The 27963-nt window shown below is 40.1% G+C and overlaps 2 protein-coding genes across 8 annotated transcripts in view; both read left to right on the top strand.

Annotated features, from left to right (window-relative positions):
* Positions 1-5638, top strand: part of LYRM9 (LYR motif containing 9) — a 29891-nt gene extending 24253 nt beyond the window's left edge. The window contains exons 6-8 of one of the 2 annotated variants that reach the window (XR_011730128.1): positions 10-98; positions 822-920; positions 3777-5638. The gene's annotated coding sequence lies outside the window, so the exon portion shown is untranslated. Of the gene's footprint in view, positions 1-9; positions 99-821; positions 921-3771 lie in introns of both variants that reach the window. The other variant, XR_011730127.1, reaches the window with a different exon arrangement.
* NOS2 (nitric oxide synthase 2) lies at positions 10-27957 on the top strand. Of its 6 annotated transcripts, XM_071765324.1 has the most exons (31): positions 6083-6680; positions 7074-7141; positions 12084-12238; positions 12370-12459; positions 12550-12653; positions 13786-13959; positions 14412-14508; positions 14628-14750; positions 14839-14987; positions 16601-16763; positions 17165-17256; positions 17670-17811; positions 18210-18349; positions 18904-19078; positions 19674-19775; positions 20360-20554; positions 20881-20963; positions 21122-21266; positions 21486-21590; positions 21759-21808; positions 21896-22070; positions 22293-22425; positions 22823-22901; positions 23243-23421; positions 24023-24186; positions 24620-24830; positions 25162-25249; positions 25701-25822; positions 26080-26228; positions 26486-26680; positions 27259-27957. In XM_071765324.1, the coding sequence occupies exons 6-31, from the start codon at positions 13853-13855 to the stop codon at positions 27370-27372; spliced, it is 3477 nt and encodes a 1158-aa protein (XP_071621425.1). In that variant the 5' UTR covers positions 6083-6680; positions 7074-7141; positions 12084-12238; positions 12370-12459; positions 12550-12653; positions 13786-13852; the 3' UTR covers positions 27373-27957. The 6 variants fall into 6 exon arrangements, with proteins under 6 accessions (XP_071621422.1, XP_071621421.1, XP_071621426.1 ...); XM_071765321.1 differs by lacking the exons at positions 6083-6680; positions 7074-7141 and adding an exon at positions 10-98; XM_071765320.1 differs by lacking the exons at positions 6083-6680; positions 7074-7141 and adding an exon at positions 841-920.
* The last annotated feature ends 6 nt before the right edge of the window (positions 27958-27963 follow it).

Below are 27963 nucleotides of genomic sequence, written 5' to 3'. Positions count from 1 at the left end.
TTCATTCAGATATGAAGTAAACAAACAGGAAATCCTACCTTGAAGAAGTCAAGAAGAATTTGACAAGCACTATAAAAGAAATGGGGGCCTGTGAAGGGGTATGCTATAAAGTATTGTATTAAAAAATTTCCTTTGTCTCTGCTAACCCTAAACTCTCCTCTTCAAGAGTTCCTGCCCTCTGCTAATCTTTCCTCTGCCATTGCCACTATTGGTTCTCTACTCCTACATCTTTCACATCACCTTATACACCCTCAGCTTTTGTTCTCATTCTGTTCCTCAACTCTGTTCTCTCTTCTTGTCTCTCTACCCCACTTCTTTCTTCTCCTGAAATCCTTTCCTGGCGGGTGCATTAGAAGATGCTCAGGTATTATGCTGGGGCCATCTTTCTGCTTAATTCCAGTTAAAGCATGAAGGTAATAGTTTGTCAACAAAGTTTGTGTAATATTTTGTTCTTCAGGTAAAGAAAGTCACTAGTCTTTCTTTTTAAATACATTTTTTGTAAGCGCAACCATTCTGGTTTAAACTTTCAGAACAATTTGATGCAAGGTAGAGCATAGAAAACTTCAACCTTGGCAGCTGACAAGCAAATTTGACTGGATGGGGATGCACTGAACCTTGTATAAGTGCAATAGTGAAATCTATAGGACTAACAGTGTGTGGAAACATACTAGTTTCCTGAACTTTAAATGTAGGGTCCTCAACAACCTTTTGTTGCTTTAATTGTCTGGCTTTTTGTAGTGTGAGACATATTCAGTTACTAAATAGGATAATTGCTTGCATCTAAATCATTCTTACATGCCTGTTATTTAATTTATGGATAGTTCAAGATTCAAGGTTCAAGTTCACCAGGGAGCTGGAAGGTGCAGCCGTGGCATGTCTGCAGCTCTGCATGTCTGAGATATGGGAACATCAGACCAAAGGTATAATAGATATAACTGTTATGGTAGGACTGGAATCTGAATTTTGAATTTTGGAAGCTGGTAGAGCATTCAGTTCTTGGTAGGTGCAGAGGGGCACATGGTTACTCTACGTGCAGGAGACACCATGAGTAGATATTTTGGCAGTGGTCATTCAGTTGTAGGTCATGATGAGATGTCTGAGCTTTTGTTTTTCCATTCAAACATAACCTGGTCTTCAAAATCACAAACCTTTAGATAGAATAGAAATGTAATATGAAGATAACTCATTTACTCTGCTATGGAGTATGCAATTTTCTTTGTTGTGGGGAGACAGGATACAAACAACTCTGTGCTTCCTTGTAATAGACTGAGTAACCCCAGTGCCCAAGGCAGACATGTTCTCTGGTGTCTGGGCTGAACAGTCACTCAGCTGCATTAGGAGGCTTTTGTTTTTGCACATGATACAAACTCTGTTCTTCAGCATAATTTGAGACCAAAGATGTTATATTAGCCTGGATGTAGATGAAAACCTGAACTCTGAAAAGGGATTTGGGCAGAGCTTCAGCCAAAATTATTCTGCAGTAAACTTCTGCCCTCAGTGATAAGTCTTTTCTACGGTTCTCTGGCAGTTGTAAAGAAAATAATCAACACTAAACAGATTTGGTGCATCTGTGTTTCCGTATTCAGTCGTACAGGATCCCTAAAAATAAGGACATTGGGTGGAAATTAAGTAATAGGGGATAAAAGAGGCTGTGTTGTATACTATAATTGATATTGCAAAATTTTAAATTAAGAAAGCTTACAGTGCTCATTAAACTGATGATGAAGCAAAGGATAAGGTCAGTTAAAAGGGCCACGCCTGTTCTATTCATGGGATTTAGTTTCTTTTTATGAAATGAGGAACCCATTTTGTTCAACACGCCAATTCCGGTAACTAATGGACTGTTGACAAGTGTATGCAATGACTGAATGACTAAATGCCCATCATAAGGCCATGTCAAAGTCCCTGTTTTTGTTGGCCCCACTGAAGTGCACTGCTGTAGCAAGCATTCAGTTACCAGCATCACTTTCAGTGTGGAGCAGTATCACCTGGCCATTTATTACCCTGAGGGTTTCCATTGTGTTTACACAAATGTAATAACTGCATTCTAGAAACAAGAGGTTTGCAGCTGGTTTCTATACGACCTTGGGTCAATAAATTCTCCTAAGTGCTCCTCTACAGTCAGAGGAGGTAAATGCAATTAACTGTTCAAAGGTTGTGTACAGACATCTCTGTCAGTTGAGCTGGAGAGGGGGTTTCATGGGAGCCTGGTTATGCAAGACAAACAGCAGAACAAGGAAAAGGCAGTTGGGAGACTCGTGTTTTATAGGTTGGGATCATGCTTTTAATTGTTGAAGGATGGAGAGACTGACTACTGAGATTACACTTTGGCTCAGGAAAATGAGATAAAATGTTCTTGGTAATGAGCCCCTGATTATAGACTTACCAACACTCAGTTTAAGAAGAAAACCGAATTTGTCATTATACTTTATATAACATTAGGAACCCAAAACTGAAATTGTGGCAGTAATCTGTCCATTACAAATATGGAACTGGCTTGTCTGGAAAGAGTGGGACAATGGCAGTTTACTGGTGGGTTAGTTGATGGGTTTGTTGAGTGTGTAAGTTCTTGCTCTATAGCCTACCGACAATATTAAAAAGATTAAAAAGTAATGAGTTGACTTATTGCCAGCCTTGGAGCCTCGTGTAGAAGCTTCCTGTGTAGTGACGACCTTTCTCTCTCTTTTTTTTAATAATTAATTTATATCAAGTTTTGGTATGTAAAAGACAGAATTTGTGGTTTATCTAAAACATGGGTTGGTATTCTGCACTTCACGTGGTTCAAGGAGAAGGTATTTATCTGATCACATTCTTATGTCAGAGGTGTTACTGATTTCAATTCACTCTTGCCACTGAACCTCAGTTGAGCCCTGTGGGTACTGTATAGGATGTTTCCATCCAAAGCCAGGTTTTGGTTAGCTCTGTTTGGCAGCAATTGAATATTCCTTAAGTTGTTTTTTAGCACTATGTTAACTCTTTTTCACCTGGTTCATTATGTCACAGGCATTGCTTTTTGTTTAGAGACACGTGAGCTTAAGAATTTGATGCTGAACAAAAGCACCTCTTCTATGGTGTTTGGCTCATTTTCAGATGTTATAAGGAAGTGATCTTTACTGTGATAAGTATAAATGCTGCTTTTGAGAGAAACAACATTCACAGTCCTTTTTTTTTTTTTTAAAAGGGGTTTTCTACTTGTGAATAGCTTTTCTCATTACAAATGAAGCTCTGATCAGATTCAAACTGAACGGGCAGCCCAGCAGCTGTGAGTCTTAGACTTTCAATATCATAATATTCATTATGAGAGTCTTTTACCTTAAGCTGCAAGAATGAGTTTGTAGTGATTTGTGCTCCACCAGGTAGTGTCCTTCAGTGCCACCCCAAATACCATGGATTGGTCTTTTTGTCACAAAGTGTGTTCTAAAGCAAGGCAGTAACACATGACAATGGCTTGACAGTGACTGTGTTGCCTATTTGGAACATTTTTTTTCTTGCAGTCTTTTCTGCTTTTCAGAGGCAGTGTATTTCTGCCTGAGCAGGAGGCAGCTGGTGCATCTTTTGGCTTTTGTATTATTTAATTTATCTGATACTTCTGCCAATCCAGGTTTTATGAAATAGTGCTAACTGAAGTACACAGTAGTCATCAAGCACTTCTTTCAGCCTGTGATTACTCAGGACAGACACATTAACTATAAAAAAATCCCTGCTCTTTGAAGAATGTTTTTTGTTTTTTTCATAATTGTGTTTGGTATTTAAAATAATTTTTTTTTTAAGTTTAGAAGCAGATGGAGGGATCTGTCATTCAGCTGAGAGCCTAACAGTGTCTTTATCGCTGACTGGAGAGGGCCTTGACATTGCACACTTGAGGGAGTAATCCTGCACACCAAAGTAAGCTGTACATCAGAAGGACAGTTCTGGAACTGCTGTTTATATAAATGTAAATGTAAATATAAATATAAATGTAAATATATATATATATATATATATAAATATATATATATACCTATCACCCATGAGTGCCTTTTCCCCCAGAAGAATCTGCCTTTATATTCTGCATTAATCTGTTTTGAAACTTGTGAGCCAGCTTTGCTCGCATGCTTTTACTGCCTCAAATCAAATATTCTCTTTCAGCTGCTGCCCCACAACATTAGATTGAACTGCTTCATTACCTGTGTGCTGTTTAAAAACAAGTTTAAAAAAAAATCTGCTTAAAACCAAGTGTGCTTTATGTTCCTTTATTATTACAGCTTATTTTTTGGAGTCTTTGGGATCCCACTTGGAAGAAGCTTAAAAGTGGTGGTGTTTTGATGAACATTTCCTGCCATTCTACAGAACAGATTTTAAAAGACAGTTGACAATAAATTCTTGCAACTGATTAGGCTGACTCATGTTCTTTATTAGGTAACACACAGGATCTGGGTGTCTTAAGTCTTTCTTAAGTCTTACTTTCATTTTCTCAGCAGTTATTTCATCCACAGAAAAGCAGCTGTATCTCAGTATGAAACAAGGAACAAGGAAAATGTTTCAAAACAAATTCCAAACAAGTTGTTAGTCTGGAGGATATTATGTCATGATAGCAGACACAGCCAAAGGCTGTATTTGCTGGAGACACCTCCCCGATACCTACCAATCTGAGGACTCATTTTTCATGCCTAAAAGTGGAATATTTTGTTTTCCACAATTGTGTAACTGCAGTGTCTTCTGCTTTCTCTTTTATTTTCTTTTTATTTTCTGTTTTCAGAGGTCAGCAAATGGTGTGTTTAACCACAGTTTATAGTACAGAATGCAGAAACCTGTTGAATCCTGGAGACTTTTCTCTCCCCGAAGACCTCTGTAGAGTTTGTTCTCTCTTAGCTGGAAATATCTTGCAGAGTAGATTGCATCTTTATGACCAAGATTTTCAAAATTCTGAGGTTGCTTTTTAAGTGCTTGAGAGACCTTAAAAATTTCACTTGGTGATCGGCTTATTTCATGGTGTTGCTGCATAACCTCAGGAGAATAAGATCATTTCTCTGGACCATTTAAAAGAAATGGGATTTGAAAAGGAAAGACATGGGAGGAAATCAGGATCAGAGATGTTTTTTTTTTTTTTTTACCATGTCATGGTGTACTGCCAGATAGTTAAGAAAATTTTAAAATGCTTCTGATAAATTTAAGTCTGTCAAACTAGACTGTCCCAGAGAAATATGCACGGTTACAAAAAGGAGTGCTTTGCTTTGCACGGGCAATCTGTGAGGCTGAAGTGTTGACTACTGATAAATGACACTGCAGAGCTGGTCTCACATCTATTTTCAGATCTGGTGTTTTCCAGAATTTGGCTTCTTAGAGAAGGCTGATTTGTGGGCTCAGTGATAATGCAAAACCTCAGTCAAGGTGGGTGCAAAAAGTTGCTCAGTAACGTGGTCAACAGAATGAGATTGAGCATTTCTAGATGTAAGAAATGTTCCTGTGGCTGCTTCCTTCTTGATCTGGCCATGCATTTAATCCCTTTTCTTATCAAGCAGATAAGCAGGTTGGGCTGGTATTGACGTCGACTATTAGGCAGTCTTTGAGAAAAGTTTCCTGCTGGTCTTTTAGAAGAAATCAGTTTGGGAGAGAAAAATTCCAGACACCTGGTTAGAAGAATGACTTGATAGAAAGATATGGTCAATATTCAGATAAGGAAGCTTGAAATAGTTTATTTGTATTTGGTGTGGACTGTTTTGTGGAGCCATTTTGAGATTTTTGGCGTAAATGAGCAAGATGCCCAGTGACTCTTTCTCAGTGAGAGTCTGTCTGTCTCTGTCCTACTGGAACTGCTGCAAACATTGTACAGAGCTCAGCAAGTGGGTTCCCTCTGTTCTGATGAGTTAGTGATGTCTTGTGCATTCATTGGAGACCTCTTCCACCAGTCAATATCACAGACGTTTTATCAAAGCCAAATATCTCTCAATTGCTTCATTAAAAAAGCACATGGTTTAGTGGCATAAATAAGGAAGCAGTACACTTTCATAAAACAAAATGATTTATGAGTATGCTCTTACTTTCTCCTGATTTTTGTCCCCCCTCAAGATCAGCTTAATGATTGTCCCTCAGTGAGGAAATGCAGGACTGGATGATGAACCATCCTTCTCTGGATATCACAACTGGTCCATGTTCTTCAGAGCCAGAATTTTGAGGCTGGGATGCAGTTCTTCTGTGAATGGAAACACTTGCTTTGGGAATGAAGTTCAGCTGATGTCTGAACTTGTGGCTAAGACTGATTTCCATTGACCCAAGTCAAAGCAATGATGGTCAGTACCATCTCAAAACATGCACAGCAGCGTGGCAGTCAGGAGGGCACTCAGATATGGAGGCAAGCAGGGTGAGAGAAATGAAGAATGAGAAACATAGTCTGTGGGTCCAGAACAGGAGGACAAAGAAAATTTTCCAGTTGCACACATCAGAGGTTTTCTGGGAAAGGCTGACAGGAGGATCACTGATGCTTTAGCAGAGAAAACATACTTCCCAGATGGTCAGAGCTCTGGAGGTGAAGACCTTGGCACAGTCCCCAAAGAAAAGAGAAATTTCTGTGAATGTTGTCATTGACTATGCTCACCATGTGTCTGCAGTAACCAAGAGAATGATAATGAAAAGATCGTGCTCTGAGAGGAAAAAAAAATAGGGCACTTGAAAACATGTTTTCTGATTATTTCCTGATACAGGTAAGATCACTAACTTTTCCTGCTTCCTTAATCCAGGATGGAGCACTGTTGCTTCTGTTTGTATCCAAGGTTATCCTTAGTGTGTATTACCTGTTTTAGTATTAAATAAAAATGTGATATTCAGTGTTTTAGTATTATGCCTGTGTGCTTCTGAAACATAATGTGGCAGAAATAGAGCATTACTCCAGGCTCTGAAGATTTTAGTGGACTTCCTAATAGACTTAGCAATAACCTTTTTCAGAGCTCAATAAACTCTGAAGAAAGAGTCTTTGTTCATATTTCATGCAAAGCATGGATTATATTTTGTAATTACTCTGTCTAATATAAATGTGAAATCAGAAATTTAGGAGCAAGTTGTGCAAAAGGTAAGAAACAAAACCCCCTCCATTTCAGAAATTAGTGATGAAACACTGGATTAAGAGTCCTCATCATTGCCCAGACTGACTTTAGGCATTTAGCAGGTAAGTTTTCAAATCCTATTAAGCTGAAGAACATTATCCATCCTTCGTGATAACAGAAGACTTATATCCCTATTTTATAGAGTGGCTAAATCAACCTGCATGAAGATAGCTTACTCTGTTCAACCTCACAGGTTTTGGAGCAGTTTTTGTGGAAGTGCATTGTTCTAGGGATATTTATAGCCTATTCCCATGAGAAATAATACAATTGGCTGTATATTCCTTCACACTGTGGTTGGGGACTGTGCTGTGAGATCAAAATTTGTGTATGTTTTAGCAATGTTTTAAAATCGTTTGATGAAAAACAGCACAGAAATGGAGATTGCAGTTATATAAAAGTATAATTTCTGAAGCTGAATTTTTTCATTTCTTCCCTTCTGTTTAAGGTGTTTTTAACTTCCAGAGACATTTATACTTCAATATTTAGTTTTGTTTCAGCCCAGAAATTTATGAATTTTTTTTCAAAAACCAGCACTCTTGTGCTAGCTGACTTTTATTAGAAATTCTGAATTCTACTGACATTAACCAGCTACTTAAATTGAAGTTTTTTCCTCAGGCCCTGCTTTTGTGGAGTGAGAACACATTTGCAGTTCTGTAGTTTACTGGGGTTTTTCTCAAGAATCTTTCTGCATGTGGCAGTCTTAATGTAATCTTTGTTTACATTCAGCTGTGAGGGGCAAGACCAGAGATGACAAACCCTGCTCTATACGTTTTCCCTACCCTCTTGCCAGCTTTTCCCTGAGCTCCAGACAGTGACATCTTCAACAGAAATGATGTCAAGGGGAGCTGGGCGTGCAGCCCTGCAGCCAGGTGCACGGAGGCTCAGGGGTTTATGCTCAGTCCTTGCTTTCAGCCAGGCTGGGGCTGGGGATCCCACTGCTGAGTCAGAACCTTCCCGGGGTCACTTCGTGCACCCAGGCACGAAGGAACCTGGTTACTGGTTGTCTGACTGCCTCGTCCCTTTTTCACTTCCTTGTCCAAGTTTGCAACATCAACATGTGAAAAGGGTGGCTGGTGGAGGGGTTTTGTTATTACTGGATCTCTGAATTTGGCCTGCAGACAGGAAGGATGGGTTAACTGGCACAGACTGGAAATTTAACACTCTCCTTAGCTTTCATTTTTGCCATCAGCTGTTCACCTCATGAGTTTTTCCATTCTTGGTTGTCATCATTTGAAATGCAATCTACACAGCCTAGGTTGGGAAACAGGAAATGAAACATTACAGGTTTTGCCCTGAATGGCTGGTTTTGATGTACCTTAAGTCTGCAGAAACTGAAAAGGAGTCCAGACAGTAGATTTGGGATCCTACTTGTATTTGCATGGCTTGAAGGGCCTAGACCTGAGTCTTGGTTTACTTTTGGTAGAAAGATTTTATCCCCACTTTATAAAGAACATTACAAAATAATGAAGAAGCCAGTGAAGAAGAGGAAAGTGCTAGATACTTAAACAGTGAATCTATTCATGTTCCACAGCATAAGGCTGGGAAGAATTGGTGATAAATTCTATTGTTTCATTCTGTAAGTCTTCATTTGAGGACATTTATGGATGAGAAGTACAAAGCTGCTAGAAAACTGAGACTTTCAGATATTACCCTAGGGTGGTCTGGCACCCAGCCTATGACACAAACCCTCAAAATTGTCATGATTTAGGTATTTTTTTACCTCTCTGCTGAAAAAGTACAGAGAGGCTTTCCTGTGGCTCAGTGCTCCATCGCAGTGTGCTGGGTACTGCACAAAGAGATAATACCTGTCTTAAAATCACTTCAAAAGTATGTGATACACACTCAAGTGTTGCCAGGGCAATTATGTGTATTCTACATTTAAGAGAGAGCCCGGTGGAAAATGTGAAAGAAGTCTCAGCAGCAGCAGAGAAACCAGCACTTGAGCCCAGAAAGGGAACAGAAAGCAAATTGATGTTCTGAATGGGCCAAATGACTTAAGTTATTTGTACCACAAAGTGGTGATGTGTGAAAGAGGTGGTGAGCATTTAGCTGAAAAGCCTGAGTCAATTCACAGGATGTAAATGGTGATCTGGGTGATTCTATACTCCTTGGTGCCTCATCTCAGGGCACTGGGCAGCTTTTTTTTCTGGGAATCCTGCCCCTCATGCTGATGTGAAACTGCTTTCTGGGGGTTCAAAAATATCTGAGTTACAGCTGATCTTGGTGATGGGTCAAGGAAATGGACCAGGTGCCATATGGGGTCCTTTCTCTTCTTTTTTTTAATGATTACTTGTTACTGGTAGTTTAAGGACCAAAGTTCCTCTTCAATCAGTGAAGTTAATCAAATGGGATAAAGCAGGGAGCAGAGTATGTTTCCTCAGGAAATGCATAAAGAACAGAGCTATCAGTTTGGAACTGCAAAGGGAGCCCTTCATCCTCATCACATGAGGAGCATGGGAAGTCTTAACAAATTTTCTGGGATGTGGGGTGTTCACAGATGCCTGCAATGTTGTATTTTGAATTTGTGATGTTGTAGGCAACGTTTCTGAAAGATTGTCATGGAGGCATCTCAAAGAGTTGGTTACAATAGTTAGGAAAGGGGAGTTAGGAAAAAATCACTAGTAATTCATTAAAAGTTTGGACAACTGAGCAGCATCTCTTTAGGTTACACAAGGAAAATCAAGCTTTGTTATCAGCTTTGCCTCAGTGAATAGATTTTTTGAAGACTCAAGGTGTCCTGATCTCCAAAGAGCAACAGTACAGAGCTTGTTTTTTAAATGCTTTATGAGAACATAACTTCTTGATCTTTTGCAGAATATTGCAGTCAGACAAGGAATGTAACTTGATTTGAATGAAATTGCAGAAAGCTTATTGTTGAAGCTACAGGTCATCACATTTTCAGAAATGAAACTAAATTTTACTCAAAATGACAGCATGGTTTGAATGCCATTGAATAGGTCAAACATTCTGCTTTGAAGGGCACATCTTTCATCAAAGTTAATGCAAGAAAAGCAACCAGTTCTTGTATTCTGGTGTGGCAGAGGCAGAAGTTGCTGTGCATAGTAGGAACTATGGGGGAAATTGTTTTTCTGAAGGAGGAACTTTCTGGGCAGTGCAGAGTATTTGTAGAAGGAGTGCGCAGTGAGCTTAATTAATCACTAATTCCAAACAGTCTCTGTTTGAAACTGGAGTAATCTGTGACTTCTCTGAATGGCGATACCTCAGCCAGTCCTCAAATGTCGTGAGGAAAGATGTTTCTCCTCTTCTGGTTATTCCAAATCTGAATTTTCATATCCAGTCCCTATATAGCCTTTCCTTGATTTCAGCAGTCTCCAAGAACAGTGAAATAAGGAGGCTGAATAATAAAAGCTTAGACACCATTGGACATAATAGAATTCACTGAATTTTCCACTAAGATATGGTCTTTTTTACACTAGAAGACATTAAGATTCTCCATGTTCTGTAGAAAAGAGAGTTCAGATTTAATAAGAAAGGGAAGGGTACAAATAGAATTTTCAAATCCTGGCAAAAAAACAAATGTGAAGAAGAATGTAACCTTTTCCTTTGACTTCTGAAGTTTCCTTTCAGTTCAAGCATCTTCAGTTTGACCCCTGAAATACACAGTTATATTCACAGTCAAGCAATTTCAGAAGCAAGGTGGAAATTTGTGGCATGGCATTGGGTCACACAGCTCACACTATTTCTGCCTTCTGACTTCTGCCTGTCTGGGAGATTTTAAACAGGGCTGTGAAATGGTGGTTCTGGTGAGAGGAAGGGTATAATGTAACAAAAATTAAAATCTGAGTGTGTCAACATTAGTGAGCAGTGTGTGCAATGAAGCCTGGGCTTGATACAACCATGCAGGTGAATCCTAAGACTACAGAAAACTCAGGTTTATTTTTGAAAATATTTGTGTCTAGCAACCCTGGCTGGAATATATACATATGTACTGGTGCATGAGCACAGGTACACATAACTCAGTTTACCTCTGGGGGTGCTTTACACAAGTACTTAATGGTCATTTTTAAACAGAGAAACTAGATACAGAAAGAAGAAAATGCCTTGTCCAAGTTTGTCCAGGAAAAAGGTGACATGAAAACAGAATGTGTATTTCCTTGTTTCCCTTGCAGCCTTATACTTTATTTTTAGATCTTTAGCACCAGTAAATCTTTCTCCGTGGTTGTAATGATTATGACCTTGTGTCAGTCAGCAGATTTAATAATTGCCTTTAATTTGGAAAGAGTTCTACACAGTTTCCTTAAGATAGCCATGCACAAGATCAATGAGCAAATAACTGGGGCCCAAATCTGTGCCCGTGCTGGCATCCCACAGCGTGTGAGTGCAGTTGCCTGGCAGCTCTGTGCTGCCTGCCAGCCCTGGCTCCAGGACCTCCTTGGCTTTCAGAGCCCAGGTAGGAACCAAATTTTGTAATATGTAAATGTCCACGTGTTGTCTACAGCTGAAAGTCATCTCAGTAATGCTGTCTGTATCATCTTGCTGTCCTGCTGGCAGTCACACGTGCCGTGCTGTGTGAGTACTTTATACTTCAGGGAGTTGAAGTTCCCTTCCAGCTTTCCTGGTGTGTTACAAAAGCAGAAATGTACAGACTTCATGGATAGGATAGGATAGGATAGGATAGGATAGGATAGGATAGGATAGGATAGGATAGGATAGGATAGGATAGGATAGGATAGGATAGGATAGGATAGGATAGGATAGGGAGCTCCTGAGGGGAGGAGAGGCTACACATGCTCTTGTGAAAGATCCTTTAAAACCTGACCAAAAATAAGGAGACTGTGTGTTTCGCTGAACACAATACCTGTCCTTAGCTCCCCTCCAGGTGAAGCTAAGGCTGCTCTGTACCCCGGAGCTGTGATTCTCTGGAAGTTGTTTGTAAAGGACACAGACTTGCTCCTTCAGCAGCTGCTGGTTTCATCTACAGAAGGGCATCCAGTGAGAAAGTGTCAGAGTTCTTTCAAGTTGTTTTTTTTTTTTTAATTGCAGCCTTCCCGGCCATGGAAAAACTGTTCAGAGTGATTCCCCCGAGTCCTTATCACCCAGTGTATGTGGCAATCGGGGTTGCAGCACCCTGCAGGAAGGGGGAGATGCCCATAACCTCGGGGCTGGGTCCAGGCTCCCGCCCATCCCCGGGGCGTTAGGTAAGGCAGACAGCACATGGGTCACCCGCAGGAGTGGGACCTGGGATTCCCCTGGCCCGCCGGACACGGGCAGCCTTACTCAGCTGGTTTGCATGCATCATCCTGGAGTATAAAATGCTTTTGCCTGGCAGGAGGGAACCAGAGCAGGAGGGATCAAAGGAGAGAAACTCGTGCAGAGGACACCGACTCCTGGCAGGGTCAGGAGCATCTCCCAAAGCACGGTAAGGCAGCACTGCCCCGCTCTGCCGTGCCTTCACCCACCTCACTGGAGGAGCAGTTCTGTGGCAAACTGGGCTTTTTCTCCATATTAGGGGTAAAGTGTTGGGACCAGTCTCCTGCTGGACATCCAAGCCATCCGGCTGCTCCAAAACTTGATTCCCCTTTCTGCTGATTTAAAGGTTTGTTCATCTAACAGGTAATATTGTAAATGTTGTCTAAAGATCCCTGTTAAGGAGAGCACAAGAAGCAAGCAAGTCCTTACTCTGAATGCCAGTGAATAGAAAATGTGTTCTCTCTTCTTTCTCCCCTTTTTTTCTTTTTCCTTCCCTTCTTTTTTCTTTTCTTCTTTTTCCTCTTCTTTTTTTTTTTTTTTTTTTTTTTTTTTTTTTTTTCTTATTCTTTTTAATTTTCCCCTTTATTTTTTTCCTTTTGTGTATTTTTTTGTTGGGTTTTTTTCTGGGCTTTTTCCTTTTTTCTCTCTTTTAGTTTCTCTTCATTTCTTCTTTTCTTTCTTCTTTTCTCTCTCCCTATACTTTCCTTCTGTCTTTTTCCCCAGTATTTCTCAAAGCTGTACAGGCATACTGCAGCATTTTTTAGTGCAGAATAATAATTTAGATTTATTCCTGATTCTGCTTTAGCTACCAATTTACCAGTTTGCTCTTTTTCTTCTGTCACACCTTCCCTGGCACAAAAATCCATTTTAGGATAAGAAATTAGCAGAAAATATATGTTCAAATGAAAAGCATTAAACTTTGTACATACTTGTATTTGTTGCATCTAAATGTATGCTGTGTGTGTGTATTTTCTTACAAAATACAGAAGTCAATCTCAGAATTCAGTTTGCCTCTGGCAAGTGAATACATTGCAAAATGTTTTGGTTAATTTACAGACTGTTTTTTATTCATAACTATGTGAATAAACCAGTAGCATTTTATATCCCTTTTCCATAGCTAACAGTGATGTGAACTAACAGAACATTTAATAACACTTAAACTTCTGAAACCCCAAGTGTCAAGGTGTGCTTTTCAGAGCAGCAAAGCATGCCTGTCTCTTTCTTACATGCTGATATTTGCTGGTTTATGCAGCTGTATTTTATACAACATTTGAATCTCTTACCAGTGTTGTAAAACAAGGAATGGCTGCATCATGATGCTGGCAAAGGTAACTTTTAGTTTCAGCATCAGTACTCTACGAGTCAAGTAATTTTCCTTCTTAAAACAGGAAGCTGATCAGATGAGATCACTTGGTCTGGTGAGTTTCAGAGCCCTTTCAAAGGGAGTTACCTTCTATGTTAAAAACTGACCTTGTTTTTTTTTCTGTTTCCACAGGTGTTCCCACATCACACAAAACAAGATTTCAGCCCTGTGAACTGAGGTCATAAACAAAACATACAAAATGTTGTGCCCGTGGCAGTTTGTATTCAGGACTCGTGCTGCTAAGAGCCAGTCCTCTGGAGAAAAGGACATTAATAACAATGTGGAGAAAAATGGGAAGATCCATGAGTAAGATCATTGTATTTTAATGGTTTCATAGTTTCTCCTTCATTTGAAGAAGAAAGTTAAGAGTTGTGGGGTCTGGAGAAACCTGTAATGTTCTTCCAAATCAATAATAGTAACCAGAGAACAGTTGTCCTGAGGCTCACTGGGTGGTGGTGTCTTGCTAAGGGACATTGAAGCTTTTGCATCTAAGTTATACAATTACTGGGGAAATAAACCATCCTGCTTTGTGTTTCATAGTCCTAAGTTTATTGGGTGTGTTCTAATAATTTGATGTATGGAGAAGGCATGTGTATGCTAAAAAAAATTAGCAAAGTGATTATTAATTAATCGTTGGCTAATTGACTCAGTATGTCTTTCAGGGAGAGCTCTGAGCATCTCCCTACTGATGCTTCAGGCATATCTATCAAAAACTAAGCACGTTGTGTTATACTGAATTGTCTTTCTCCCTTTTAAAGCTTAGGAAATAATGATGCCAAATTATATGATCTGAAGAAGAAGCAGATAGAGACAGCACCAATCATAACCTCAGAAAAGGACAGTGCTGGGAGAGAGGTCTGTTTCTAGCGTCATTGTTTGATACAAGGAGTTCACATGAGTTGTGCTTACTGCCTAAAACCTCTCCAAGTTCTCATGTGAGGACTAACAGTGTATTTTATCTTTTCTCTCTCCAGAACCCTCCCCAATATGGTACCAAAGCTTCCAACCAAATATCAAGATGTCCAAGAAATGTTAAAGTAAGAAACTTGGAAAATGGATCCAGCTTTCTTGACACACTGCACCTGTCAGCAAAAGAGGTAAGATACAGAAACCTGAATAGTGATTTTTCATAACTTGGAAAAGATAAAAGATTGCAACATTGGGGTTTTTTTAATTGTTTTTCAGATTATCAACTGCCGGACCAAAGCCTGCCAAGGGGCACTCATGACCCCAAAGGGCCTTGTGAGAGGTACTAGAGATGGACCAGTTCCACCAGCAGAACTTTTACCTCAGGCAATAGACTTCATCAAGCAGTACTACAATTCCTTTAAAGAGTAAGCCAACTTTACTGCATTTTCAGTACGAACATTCTCTGCCTACCTGTCTGAAGCTATAGGAGTGTTTGTTGGCTTCAGAGCTATCAGGGACTGACCTGTTACGTAGTGTAAGTTCAGAAAACAGCTAAGGACTATTGGGAAAGGTAAATAACACTACTACTGCACTTCATATGCTATATCTGCCAATCCCAGGTCTGAGGTGTACAGAAGTGGACTCTGCACAGTGCATTCCTCAGCCCCCTCCCTTCTGAGTGTGTTAAATAGTAGCACTTCTGTAATAAGCAGCTTGGTCACAGAACGTTACCTTCTGTTTCCTTAACATGGGATGTTAAGAGGATTAGATCCCATGCAGCTCAGTGTTATATGTGAATAATGTGGATAATGGTGGGGTTTTTTTGTGCTGTTCCAAGTATCTTTTGTTCTGGTTTGACTGTCAAGGCTTTAGGCAAGAATTGGAAGGGCAGTCTCTTGCTTATCAACCTTGGTCTGTGCTATCAGCAACACGAGCTTGCTGAGCACACTGAGAGGGATGCTCTAGCTTCAGAAAGAGGTTTTGTTTTCACAAAAATGGACATGGTGCAGACACCTTATTGCAAGAAAAGCTGGAACATCTGGTTGAGGGCAAGAGTTTGCAGTGACAAAGTTTTCACATGACAATCTGTGCTTTCAAGTGACAATTCAGTGTTTGCTCATTCCATTATAAAACACTATCAGACTTTCAAAGGGGCTCAGCCACATAACAGATACTTCTTCAGGCACTTTGAACTCTTCTACAAAGCTTTCTCCCATCTGAATCTTTCTGAAGGTTCCTGTCTCACACGTAGGCTGTGCCCACATGCCAGCCTATTACATTTGCACGTCTCTGTGTTTCTGCTCATGGCTATTTGATCACATTGATTTACACTATCTTACAAGCTTGCCCTTGATCTTTCATCTTGTTGAAAATGTGAAAACTCTCAAACAGTGCAGGCTGTTTTCACTATCTGTAAGCCAACAAAACAATTTTTGTCTGTGCTGCGATAAATATTTCCTAATGTTTTGACTTCGCTCTCTGTTACCAAGCTAAAGAATTTTAGAGTTGGTTTCCCTGACAAAGAAATTGCTCAGTACTTCTTTTTAGGAATGAAAATCCTACTTTGCTCAGAAGAGCTGTGTCCCAGTGAAAATAATAGAGCTTTGAGAAGACAGTCACTATAATCCTACTCCTGGGCTGAAGCGAGTGTACTCTCTACTTTTCATTTACTTGTGGTTACACAAGTTTTTCCAAACTAATCTAAGAAATCCAAATTTAAATGAAAACTCTACACAGAAAAACTTGTGTGTGTTGGGTGGTGATCAATATGTAGCAGGGACAGGCTTCTCAGTGTTTATCCAAATCTCAACCCAGATGGTTGCTAATCCCCTCCCTAGAAAGTTGCCCTCACCCTGGCAGATAAAAACAGGGATGTAAGTAGAGGTCTTCTTGTGCAAAAGGACACTCTAAAGCTTTGTGGCTTCAGCAGTGCCTGTGTTCTTCTTGACCCAGAACATAAGAGAATCCTGTGATTTAAATCAGTTCTAAGTAATGAAATTCTGATTGTTTCTTTTCGTGGCTGTTCCATGTTCAAAAGGCCAAAAACAGAAGAACACCTGATCAGACTGGAGGCAGTGACCAAGGAGATAGAAACAACAGGAACCTACCAGCTGACAAAGGATGAACTGATCTTTGCTGCCAAACAGGCCTGGAGGAACGCGCCCCGGTGCATTGGGAGAATCCAGTGGTCCAACCTGCAGGTAACCTGGGCATCCTGAGCCACAGCCCTCTGGAGTAAATCACAATCAGCTAAAATATGCCTCAGTTGCTTCAGCTGAGGACTCTTCCTTCCTGTACAAATCACAAGCTCAACTATTTTTTTTGTAGTTCTCTGCTAGATAGTTGAATGAAAACTTGTGTAGGAACCAGCTGTGTCGTGGAACCAGGTGCATGTCTTGGTCTTTGGAGGATTGTTGAAAATGATGCATATGAGAACAATAAAAATGAACTTATCCTAGTGGAGTTATAGTTAAGTGGAGAAATACTGATTTTTCATTTCACTTTTTTCCTGAATCTTTCCTTATATGCACAAAAAAACCCATTGAGCTTCCATTACTGTTTCAACATAATTTTTCTTTATGCTTCTGTTGGTAACATACAGGTCTTTGATGCACGTGATTGTAAAACAGCAAAGGAAATGTTTGAGCATATCTGTCACCATATTCAGTATGCCACAAACAATGGGAATATAAGGTAGGTATCTTTAGTTTTAATATTAAACAACAAAAATCACATCTAGATTTGGATTCAAGGACTTGAAATGGTCTATCTAAGTATTTTGACAAATTGTCTCTGCTCTTAATTCTTCTGGTACTTCACTGTTCCTGTGGTATCCTCAAACATTTTAGATATTGGAACTTTCATAGCTGATGTTGCAAAATCTTTTGTAATTCCTTTTTTGTAATGGTCCTGAAAACAGACCATTTGATCAAGGGTCTGAGCTGAGTAGAGAAGAGCTGTGTAGAGAAGATGAGTGATTTTTATTTCTACTGGTGTTTATTTTGTAAAAATAAAGTAATATCTGTTGGCAGCAATTTGTGTCTTCATAAGCAGATGGTGCTGGAGGTGGTGCTGTGGTGTAAGGGGGTGTGTGTCTCTCTGGGCAGGTCAGCCATCACTGTCTTCCCCCAGAGGACTGATGGGAAACACGATTTCCGCATCTGGAACAGCCAGCTCATCCGGTACGCGGGATATCAGATGCCAGATGGGTCTGTGATGGGAGACCCTGCCAGTGTGGAGTTCACACAGGTACCCTTCAAACACAGAATCACAGCTGCTTCACATCTTCTCTGACACATCTGTGTCTTTTCTTCCCTTATGTGTTTAGGCAAAGTGGGAGGGAATGTGGTGGTAAGGAGCAAATGGGATGTTCTGCCCCACAGGTCTAGGTGCAGGCTGGAGCAAAGATTTCTTACAATCCTGATATAAAAATTCTCCACTCCATCTCCAAACAGGATGAGCTCATGCTCCCCGTAAGCCAGAGACACAGTCAGTGTGAGAACAACATGGCTCCACATTGGTTGCACGGGAAAGATAGTCACTATCACTTAGCATTTACCTCAGCAGGTTCTAGAGGGTTCGCATTCTTTTGCCTTCAAATCTGGGAGGGGAAACCTTAAAAAACCCCAAATGTATTTTATTTCCAGTTGTGCATCGAGCTGGGGTGGAAGCCGAGGTATGGCCGCTTTGATGTGGTTCCACTCGTTCTCCAAGCAAATGGACAGGACCCAGAAATATTTGAATTCCCACCAGAAATTGTCCTTGAAGTGCCCATGGAGCATCCAAAGTAAGCACCAGACATTTAGAAAATTGCATTTTTGCCTTTTCCTCACCTTAGTGGATTCTTAGCCAGTGTCTGCAACAGTCATTTGATGAATTGTTTTGTTGAAATGATGGTAAATTGTCCTAAAAGTTAAAATGCCTATTAGAACAATGAAATGAAATTTTAATTAAGGAAGCTAATAGCAATTTTATTGGGAATCTTTTTCCCCACTCTACATTTCAATTACATACATTGAATTGAATTTAAAAAATACTTTCTTATGCCAGTGTAACACACATGTCAAATCATAACATGTTTGTTGCCTTTCTCTCCTCATTTTCTTCTTCATCTTTGCTTTGGGAGTGGCCTGCAGACTGCAGAACTCTGTAATACTGTTCAGCAGTTTCTTAAGCAGGCAGTTACCACATCATAAATGAAAACTGCTTTGAACTTTTGCAGACCCTGCTTCCTGGGACATTTCTTCTGGAGCTGGTACTCTTCATCTCCCTGGGCCTTTCTGGTTATTGCCTAAAGGAAGAAAAGACACAAAGTAATAAATCAAAATGCTTGTTCAACAGGTATGAGTGGTTCAAGGAGTTAGATCTGAAGTGGTATGCTCTGCCTGCTGTTGCCAACATGCTCCTTGAGGTGGGAGGCCTGGAGTTCACAGGGTGCCCTTTCAATGGCTGGTACATGGGGACAGAGATCGGCGTGCGAGACTTCTGTGACGTGCAGCGCTACAACATCCTGAAGGTAACAGAGTGCTGGGCTGCAGAGGGAATGGGCCTGGCAGCTGAAGCTCTTCTGAAAAAGAGACAGTGTCAGGCTTGGCAGGCAATATCTGTTCCAAAGAGCTGGATAGATTGGTGAAACTGCAACTGTGGAAAAAAAAAAAATATACAGAAAATGTTGTCCAAAGGGAATTCTTCCCCACCCTTACCCCGGGTCCTGCTGAGTCAGGCCTCTTGCTGTCTGACTGTACATTTCTCAGAGCTGTGTTTGTGGGTTCCAGTCTGCTGTTGACAAGGCAGTAGAGTCCTCATGGTTAGCTGCAGGTCTTAATGCAGACTTATGACCAGATACTGGTTTTCATAAACCATTTAGTCCAGGAGAGGACCAGTCCCTTCTTTACAACATGGAATAGCCTCCACAACCACAACCCCACAACTCAGGTGTACCACTAATCTCTGGTGTTGCTGCTGCCATAACTTTCCCCTGCTTAAGTGACTCTTCCCCCTGCTGCAATACTTTTTCTGCATATTAATGTGAAGAGCTGTGCAGAAATCATGAGGTCTAAGTCCCACACAGTAAACTTATTTTCCCCTTTCTCTCACTTTTTCACACGTAGGAGGTAGGGAGAAGAATGGGACTGGAAACAAATAAACTTTCATCCTTATGGAAAGACCGAGCTGTTGTAGAGATAAATGTGGCTGTGCTCTATAGCTTCCAGGTAAGTCTGGTGGTACCAAGTGTGGTATCTGAATACAGAGTGTCCCCTTTTCCTTTTCCTTTCACTTATAACAGCTTTATAGAACTATGGTTCTATAAAGTTATTTTTGATTTATACCTGGGAAAGCACAGGAATCCATATTTCCTGTTGTGGACAGAAAAAAAGTCTTGGGTGAAGGGAGAAGGGGGAGAGAAAAAAAAAAAAAATGGAATTTAAGGCCAAGATTGTTCACCCTTTTAGCATGTATTTCTAAGTGTCAAAATCTATGTAAAGCAATTAACTAATAACTTTTATTTACAATTACAGTTTACTTATCATATAATGATATGAAAAATGGATAAAAATGAATCAGGCTGTTTAGCACACACTCTCAGTACTGGAGAGGTAAAGTGCTGACATTAAAAAAAAAATAAATCAAAGGTCTGCCTCAATCTATATCTATATAATAGTTGCTGATAGTAATTATTTCCCAGACCTGAAGTCCTTGAAATATTAACCAAAGCAACAGGATTACTTAAGCTACATCAGGAAGGAGAACAGGAGGGGCTTTTTCAAGTAAGTCTTTCTTTCTGCAATAATTCCAGAAACAAAACGTGACTATCATGGACCATCACTCTGCTGCTGAGTCCTTCATGAAGTACATGCAGAGCGAGTACCGCGTGCGCGGGGGCTGCCCGGCTGACTGGGTGTGGATTGTGCCCCCCATATCAGGCAGCATAACTCCTGTCTTCCACCAGGAGATGCTGAACTATGTCCTCACTCCCTTCTACTACTACCAGGTACAAATAAATCATCCAGAAAGATGATTGTAGTAGGCAGCTTCAGCTGTGCAGATGACCTGAAGAGGTGTGGATGAAAAGGCCTCATTAATGAAAGTTAATCTCTAGAGAGACTCCTAAGCAGCAGCCAGTACTCACTGTGCTGTGGGCAGTTATGGTGGTTCTGTTGAATTCTCAAGCTGTAAATAAAATGCACAGACTGCTGCCATATTTGTACACAGTGTGTATTGTATACACAGACTCTATTTAATCAGGCCCGTAAAAAAATACAAATTGTGTATTATTTTAGTGGTCTTATCTGAAACTTAGCCTTTTTTTTTTTAAAGGTGGATGCATGGAAAACACATGTCTGGCATGATGAGACCCGAAGGCCAAAGAAAAAAGAAATAAAATTTAGCATTTTGGCAAAGTAAGTTGCTCAAATAAGAGTCTTCTTACTAAGAGCTATCTATAGTGCATTGCTTCTGGACAATCTTCCAAGGAAAAAGCATGCTCAAGATCATTCCCTCCTAGCTTGAATCAATCTGAATTACTGTGTAGCTATATTAATTTTTATTTTTTCCCCAGGGCTGTGCTCTTTGCATCTTCACTCATGCGAGAAACCATAGCAACCAGGACCAAGGTCACTGTCCTCTATGCAACAGAGACTGGGAAATCTGAAACACTGGCAAACAACCTGTGCAGCTTGTTCAACTGTGCCTTCAACACTAAGGTAAGAAAGTATAAATCATCCACACTAAGTGGAGAACGAAGTTTGACTGGTTTTATCAGCTTCTGCTGATAAAGGCCTTTCATTCTAATTCTATTTTGAATGTTCAGTAAATGTAAGCTGGAGTAGAACTGATCTTGAGCGTGATGTCTCGTTAATGGTTAGAAATCTTCCTACTTCTTATGTCTGCTGGCAATTTCTCATGAGCTTTCTGCCTTCCAGATTCTGTGCATGCATGAGTACAACATTTGTGACCTGGAAAAAGAAACACTTCTTTTAGTGGTTACTAGCACTTTTGGAAGTGGAGATTCTCCAAATAATGGAAAGGTAATATTAATCTCAAAAGTATATATGAGGCTCAACTCAAAGAGTGAGACCAGAGACCATATGCTTCATTTTCCCCATATGCTTGCGTGAGACACGGATCAGGGTCTCACTTCTAATTTAAATTAGAGTATTTTTCTAACTTAAAGTATTTTATGAATTTTTATACAGACCCTGAAGAACTCCTTGCTCACCCTGAAGTTCCTGAGAAAAAAGATTCGGTAAAAGTTCTTGGTTTGCATGTGACTGAGTCCTTTTGCATTTCACTTAGCTCAACACAGTGATCTTATTTTTAACTCCTTCTGCAGATATGCCGTGTTTGGTTTGGGGTCCAGCATGTATCCAGACTTCTGTGCCTTTGCTCATACCATTGATGGAAAACTGGCCCAACTTGGGGCATCTCAGCTCATTCCAATAGGTGAAGGAGATGAACTTAATGGGCAAGAAGAAGCCTTTCGCTCATGGGCAGTCACTGCATTCAAGGTGACTAAATAAATAGTTCAGTAGTTAATTTGTTCACTCATTTTATTTAAGTGTTTGTATTTCACTAGCATCCCATAACAATGAACCCCTGTAATATCTCTGAGTTCAAAGGAATCAATAAAAAATAGCGGTCTCTGAAATGGACATCTCATTAGGATAGTGACAATGCTAAGAATGTGAGCTTTTTACTATGAACAGCCTTGTATTTTTCTTCTTTTCTAGACTGCCTGTGACATTTTTAACATCCGTGGGAAAACCAGCATCCAGTTGCCAGCAATCTATACCTCAGATGAAAGCTGGGATCCTAAGAGTTACAGGATAGTGCATGACTCTGGAACCATGAACTTGGCTAAAGGTATTGCCTCCCACCTTCCTCTTCCTCTGTCTGTTTTGCTTCAGACAGGTCTAACTGTGAAGGTTTTCTAGAAGTGATTTTGGTCCTGCTAGATGATAGAATGCATATCATAAAATGCAGTGGTCAGAGAGAAAACAAACATTGGTTCACATTGCAGATACCATTATGTTTTCCAGAACACCAGAACTAGCATACAGTTTGACAGCACCAAAGGAACAAATGCTGAGATGAACTACATGTAGTCAGGGAAGGCAACCTTGTAGGACACATCATAACCAACCAAAAGTGTATCACACCCTAGGGAGAGCATGGTTCAGTTCTCTGCATATTATTTGAAGACATTTCCAACAAACCTAATCACAAAATTGCCATGAGTCATGTCCTGTTTTCTCAACAGCACTTGCAAACATTCACGCCAAGGATGTGATTCTCATGAAGCTGAAATTCAGACAGAATCTTCAAAGTTTAAAATCCAGGTACAATCTCTCATTCTTTGAGTACTGCAATACTACATGTAACTAAAATATTAAACATCTGAAATACCTGGTTATGAACATCTTCTCCTGTCAGTAATTAAGAAATATATATTAATTCAGTACTGTTGTTTGTAGAAGTAAATCATTATCCCAAGACCACAGCAATATGTACGGTCTTGGCTGTTCTAGGTAGGAGCTGATTTCCCATGGAGTCTCTGGGATTGTAGAGAAATAAATAACTTTGCAATGTGCCACTTTAGATTTGTTCCTTTTCTGCACAGTTCAGGGGAAATCCTGTCGACATAACTAAGGCTGTCTGATCTCTTTTTTTCTGTATCTAGTCGTGCTACCATTCTAGTTAAGCTTTCTTGTGAGACTAACGAGGAAGTGCACTACCTGCCTGGAGAACATGTTGGGATTTTCCCAGGCAACCAACCAGAATTAGTCCATGGCCTCATTGCTCGTGTCAAGGATGCCCCCCCAGCTGATCAGCCCATCAGACTTGAAGCCTGTGCTGATGGTAAGTTCTCTCTAAATAAAGTAACAGAGATTTCTCTAAAACCCCTAAGAATTTTTATAGACTGAATCGGATTGTATTACCCACTCCATAAATTGCAGTAGGATTTTGTTGATGCTTTTGGCTATTCTTACAGTTCTCTCCGGCAGAGCATGGTGAAGTCCTCAGTGTTTGCAGTTACCCTAGGTTGACACTTTGTAACTCAGTTGCTGAATTGGCCATTGACTGCAATTAATCAACAGTTAACTTAGTGTTGTTACACATCAGAATCCTAAAACAGATTTACTTCATTACCATCTTTTCCATCTTAATAGGAACAGTCTGCTAAATCAGGATCCTGACACACAAAAGGATTATTTCCTCAAATAAAAGACATTTTATTTTAAAGTGGTATTTTGCTATCATGCAATTCTCTGCATCACATGCTCTCCTTACAAAAAGTTTAAAAACTCACATTAACCCCATTTCAGAAGGGCCCTGTAGTCTAGACCTGCTGTGACCTAGTCTGAAGTCATATTTTGAAGGACACTGAGTTTTGCAAAGCTCTATAGCTGTCAAATGCCATGGGAATTGCCAAGTGTTCTTTTATTTCTCTCATTTCCAGGTGGCTACTGGTCGAGTGACAAAAGAATTCCAGCCTGCACACTCCCTGAGGCTTTGACATACTTGCTTGATATCACTACTCCACCCTCCCAACAGCTGCTAAAAAAACTCTCCCAGCTGGTAACAGCAGAAGGAGAAAAACAGAGACTGGAAGTTTTATGTCAGGTAAGCATTAACACTAGATTTGTGTTAGAAATACTGCAGCCTGGACCATCTGAGGCCCTTCTACTGTGGAACAGAAGCTTAAGAAACTTTTGTAGTAATGGTTCTGATTCATCCCTCTGTTACACATTCTGTGTACCTGTAAGACCAACCACAATGAGAGAAAGTGTGGTCAGTTTCTTCATCCTCACTGAGAGAGCTGGTATCTAAGAAAATTATAGCAGGTATTCTTACTTCTGTTTTCAAAAATTAAACTGTTTTTTTAGGAAACCCCTGTATTGGTCTAGGCACAGTTTTCAGAAGTTTCCATTCATTTGCCTGCATGTTGAATTGAATGTAAAGCAGGAATCTTATTTATAAGTGACACTTAAGTATCCCTGATCTCCTGAATTGGACATGAGCTGGTAACATTGTGATGGTGCCCTTTGCCTTTTAGAGCACAGAAGAATACAATAAATGGAAGTTTTACAACAGCCCAAATATCCTGGAGGTCCTGGAGGAGTTTCCTTCTGCTGAGGTTTCCACAGCTTTCTTACTGACTCAGCTACCATATCTAAAGCCCAGGTACTATTCTGTCAGTTCCTCCTGTGACATGACACCCAGGGAGATTCATCTGACAGTTGCAGTTGTAAACTACAGGACTAGAGGTAATGAACTGTTGTTTTAATTTTTCTCTTAATTAAATGATGCTTAGGCTGCACTGTGGTTCAGAAAGAACCTGTCTGCTGTCTGTCATGAAGCATATCTTTAACAAAAAGTTTATATTGTGACACATGCAGAATAGTATATTGCCCTGCAGCTGTTCAGACTGTATCAGGATTTGCTAAGATCCTGAACCACCATCATCAGTTTAGCCTTGTTTTGTAAATATTTTATAGATATACACTTAAAAAAACATAATTTGAAGTATAAACTGTACTTTTTTTAGAAACAGAGCTTTTGAATTCTGACAGATGTGTTTTCCTCTAATCTAATTAGATGGAGAAGGACCTCTGCACCATGGAGTTTGCAGCACGTGGCTGAATACAGTAGCTATCAATGAAACAGTTCCATGCTTTATACGCAGGTGAGTGTGAGGCAGAGAAAAAAGAAAAAAAAAATTAAAAAAACCCCAGCAGTGCTTATTTCAGTTTCCTTAGTGGTTTTTTATTGTTGTTGTTCACAAATTTTTAAGTGACTGGTGACTGCCAGTTGGAATAGGAATATATCTGAGTTTGAGAAAAGAGGGAGCTCCCTGTCCTTCCAGAGATGAGATCCTTTACTACGTCTTATGTTGAGTAAAATCAGAAATCATTAGAAGAGTCTGATAGAATTCTGTTCATAGGACAGCATCCCCACTGTCAGCATATCCACTGTGGCTCAAGCAGAGCTAAGGAAACAAGAAGCAACCATTGCTGAAGCCCATTACTGTTTTAAAATTGGTAACTTAGGCTCTGCTGCTCAGAATCATTCTGGAAACTGACAGTGAAAAGCTGGTCATAAGCCAACTACCCCAGTGATGTGTTTTTGCATTGTAGTGCTGAGGGATTCCAGCTCCCAGAGGAACCAGCCAAGCCCTGCATTCTGATTGGCCCAGGAACAGGAATTGCTCCCTTCAGAAGTTTCTGGCAGCAACGTCTCTATGACTTGGAAAAAAAAGGTACTGATGGGGACTGGCAGAAGGGGAAGGACATAACTCATCCAGCAGCAGAAGACATCCCTAGTGCTCCAAACAGCATCTCTACAGATGGGGACAACCAGAAACATCAGCCAAGTAAAACCCAGAGAGTTTGTCCTCCCAGGCACACAAACTGCCCTTCTCAGATCTTCAGTGAGAAGGGCTCATTAGAAAGTAGCTTTACAGACAGCTGCTTGATTTTTGTCTAAAGACAACAAACTTTTCAATGTTGGTTTCAGGGATCAAAGGTGGTGAGATGATACTGTTGTTTGGCTGCCGGCAGCCAGACATGGATCACATCTACAAAGAAGAAACAGAGGAAATGAGGAGGAAAGGAGTCCTGAAAGAAGTCTATACAGCTTACTCCAGACAACCTGGCCAAGCCAAAGTAAGGCTCCTTTGCTCTTTCAGAATGGTCTCTTGGGTTAAGATTTGGTCTCTGTTTAACAATGTTCTTAACAAAACTGTGAGCATTTTGTGTCAGTGTGTTGTGAACCAGGACAAAAGGCCCCACTCCTTCAACCCAGCTGGCATGGACTGAGCATTTACAGCTCTACTACATAGACCCACACTGAGTTTAGATAATTCAGTAGACAAAGCAGTGTTTAAGAAACTTTGCCTAATGATCCCTTTTCTGTTTCTAAGGTCTATGTTCAAGACATTCTCCAGAGCAAGTTGGAGACCAAAGTGTGCAACATTCTGAACAAGGAGGAAGGGCACCTGTACATCTGTGGAGACGTGTGCATGGCCAGGGACGTTGCTCAGACTTTGAAAGGGATTCTTGCAAAAAAACTGAACCTCAGTGAACAGCAGACAGAGGAGTATTTCTTCCAGCTAAAGGTATGCTGTGAGGTGCAAGGCATTCTTTCCAGTCAGAAAGTGTTCCAGCAGAGGTAACAGAAGTCTTCAAAGTCACACACATGATCTTGCAGGCTTCATGGGCCTCTTTTCAGTAGGATGTACAAGGAAAAAAGCTTCCAGTGATCAGCTCAGTCCACCCACCATGATTTAAAATGCAGTTTTTGTTTGGTTAGGGTGTACAAGTGACACATGATGTTCTTCCATCTACCATTTGTGTCTCCCTTTGAGTCTAGGGCATTAGCTGTGAAGCATGTCTGAAACATCAAGAGTTTTGAGATGTTTTTGCACCAAATGGAGGACAGTGAGTTTAAGAAATCAGTGAGCCCCTCATTGAAAGCACAGTGCCTGGGTCTGTTGGCATTTTAGGACCCTTTTGTTACCAGAATGTGTCCTAGAGCACCTGGGATTCAGACAGGCTCCTTTCATTGGTGGCAACAGAAGTCCACTGTCAGAACAAGTCATACAAATGCAAAAGAGTTTTTAGCCACTTAACTGTTACAGAAGGAGGAGCTAGCAGTATTTAATTAATCTCTTGGGTTTCTTTTCTTTTTTTGCAGAGCCAAAGGCGATACCATGAAGATATATTTGGGGCTGTATTCCCACATGAAGTCAAAAGACATGTAAGAGATTTGCAGCCCATCAGTTCAAGAACAAATCAACTTAGATTTTAGCCAGTACTTGCACATGTATTGTTATATTAAAAAATCTAAGGGTCAAGTCCTGTTTCTTATACATGTTAAATCATATATATATATATGATGGTAGTATTTGACTTTTAAGTCAGCCTTAATTAAGAAAAATATTACATTTATGTTTTGTCACTATTTATTCTGAGACTTCTTTAAATAGATTATCTTAATAGTGAAGAAACAAATTATTTTTTTAATATTGTCTGTGCTAGTATAAATCTGCTATTTTTGTAAATAAATACAAGAGAAATTTAGAGGTTTGTGCTATGTAAGCTAGAATGGAGTGTTTTTTTTAAATGTGCTCTTTGTGTTTTTTTTATATCAGATTGTTTTACTATGCATATTAACTTCACTTCAAAGCAAGTTAATAGATGGTATACATGAGGGAGGGAGTAGTTTTGAATTCTGCTTTGTGTAAGTCAGGTACTTGGACCTGAACTGTTGTTGTTGCAGACCCTATGGCAGTATGGGTTGGAAAGCTGAAAAGCACTATCTACTCTTGAATTGTATGCTGTGATTTACTTGATTTGTTTGTAATAAAAGATGCCTTTATATTGAGACAAACAACTTGGT

Source organism: Heliangelus exortis, chromosome 21 (assembly GCF_036169615.1).
Source record: "Heliangelus exortis chromosome 21, bHelExo1.hap1, whole genome shotgun sequence".
NCBI classification, from domain to species: Eukaryota; Metazoa; Chordata; class Aves; order Apodiformes; family Trochilidae; genus Heliangelus; species Heliangelus exortis.
The sequence above is the reverse complement of the archived record's forward strand: the minus strand, read 5'-3'. Positions and strand labels throughout refer to the sequence as shown.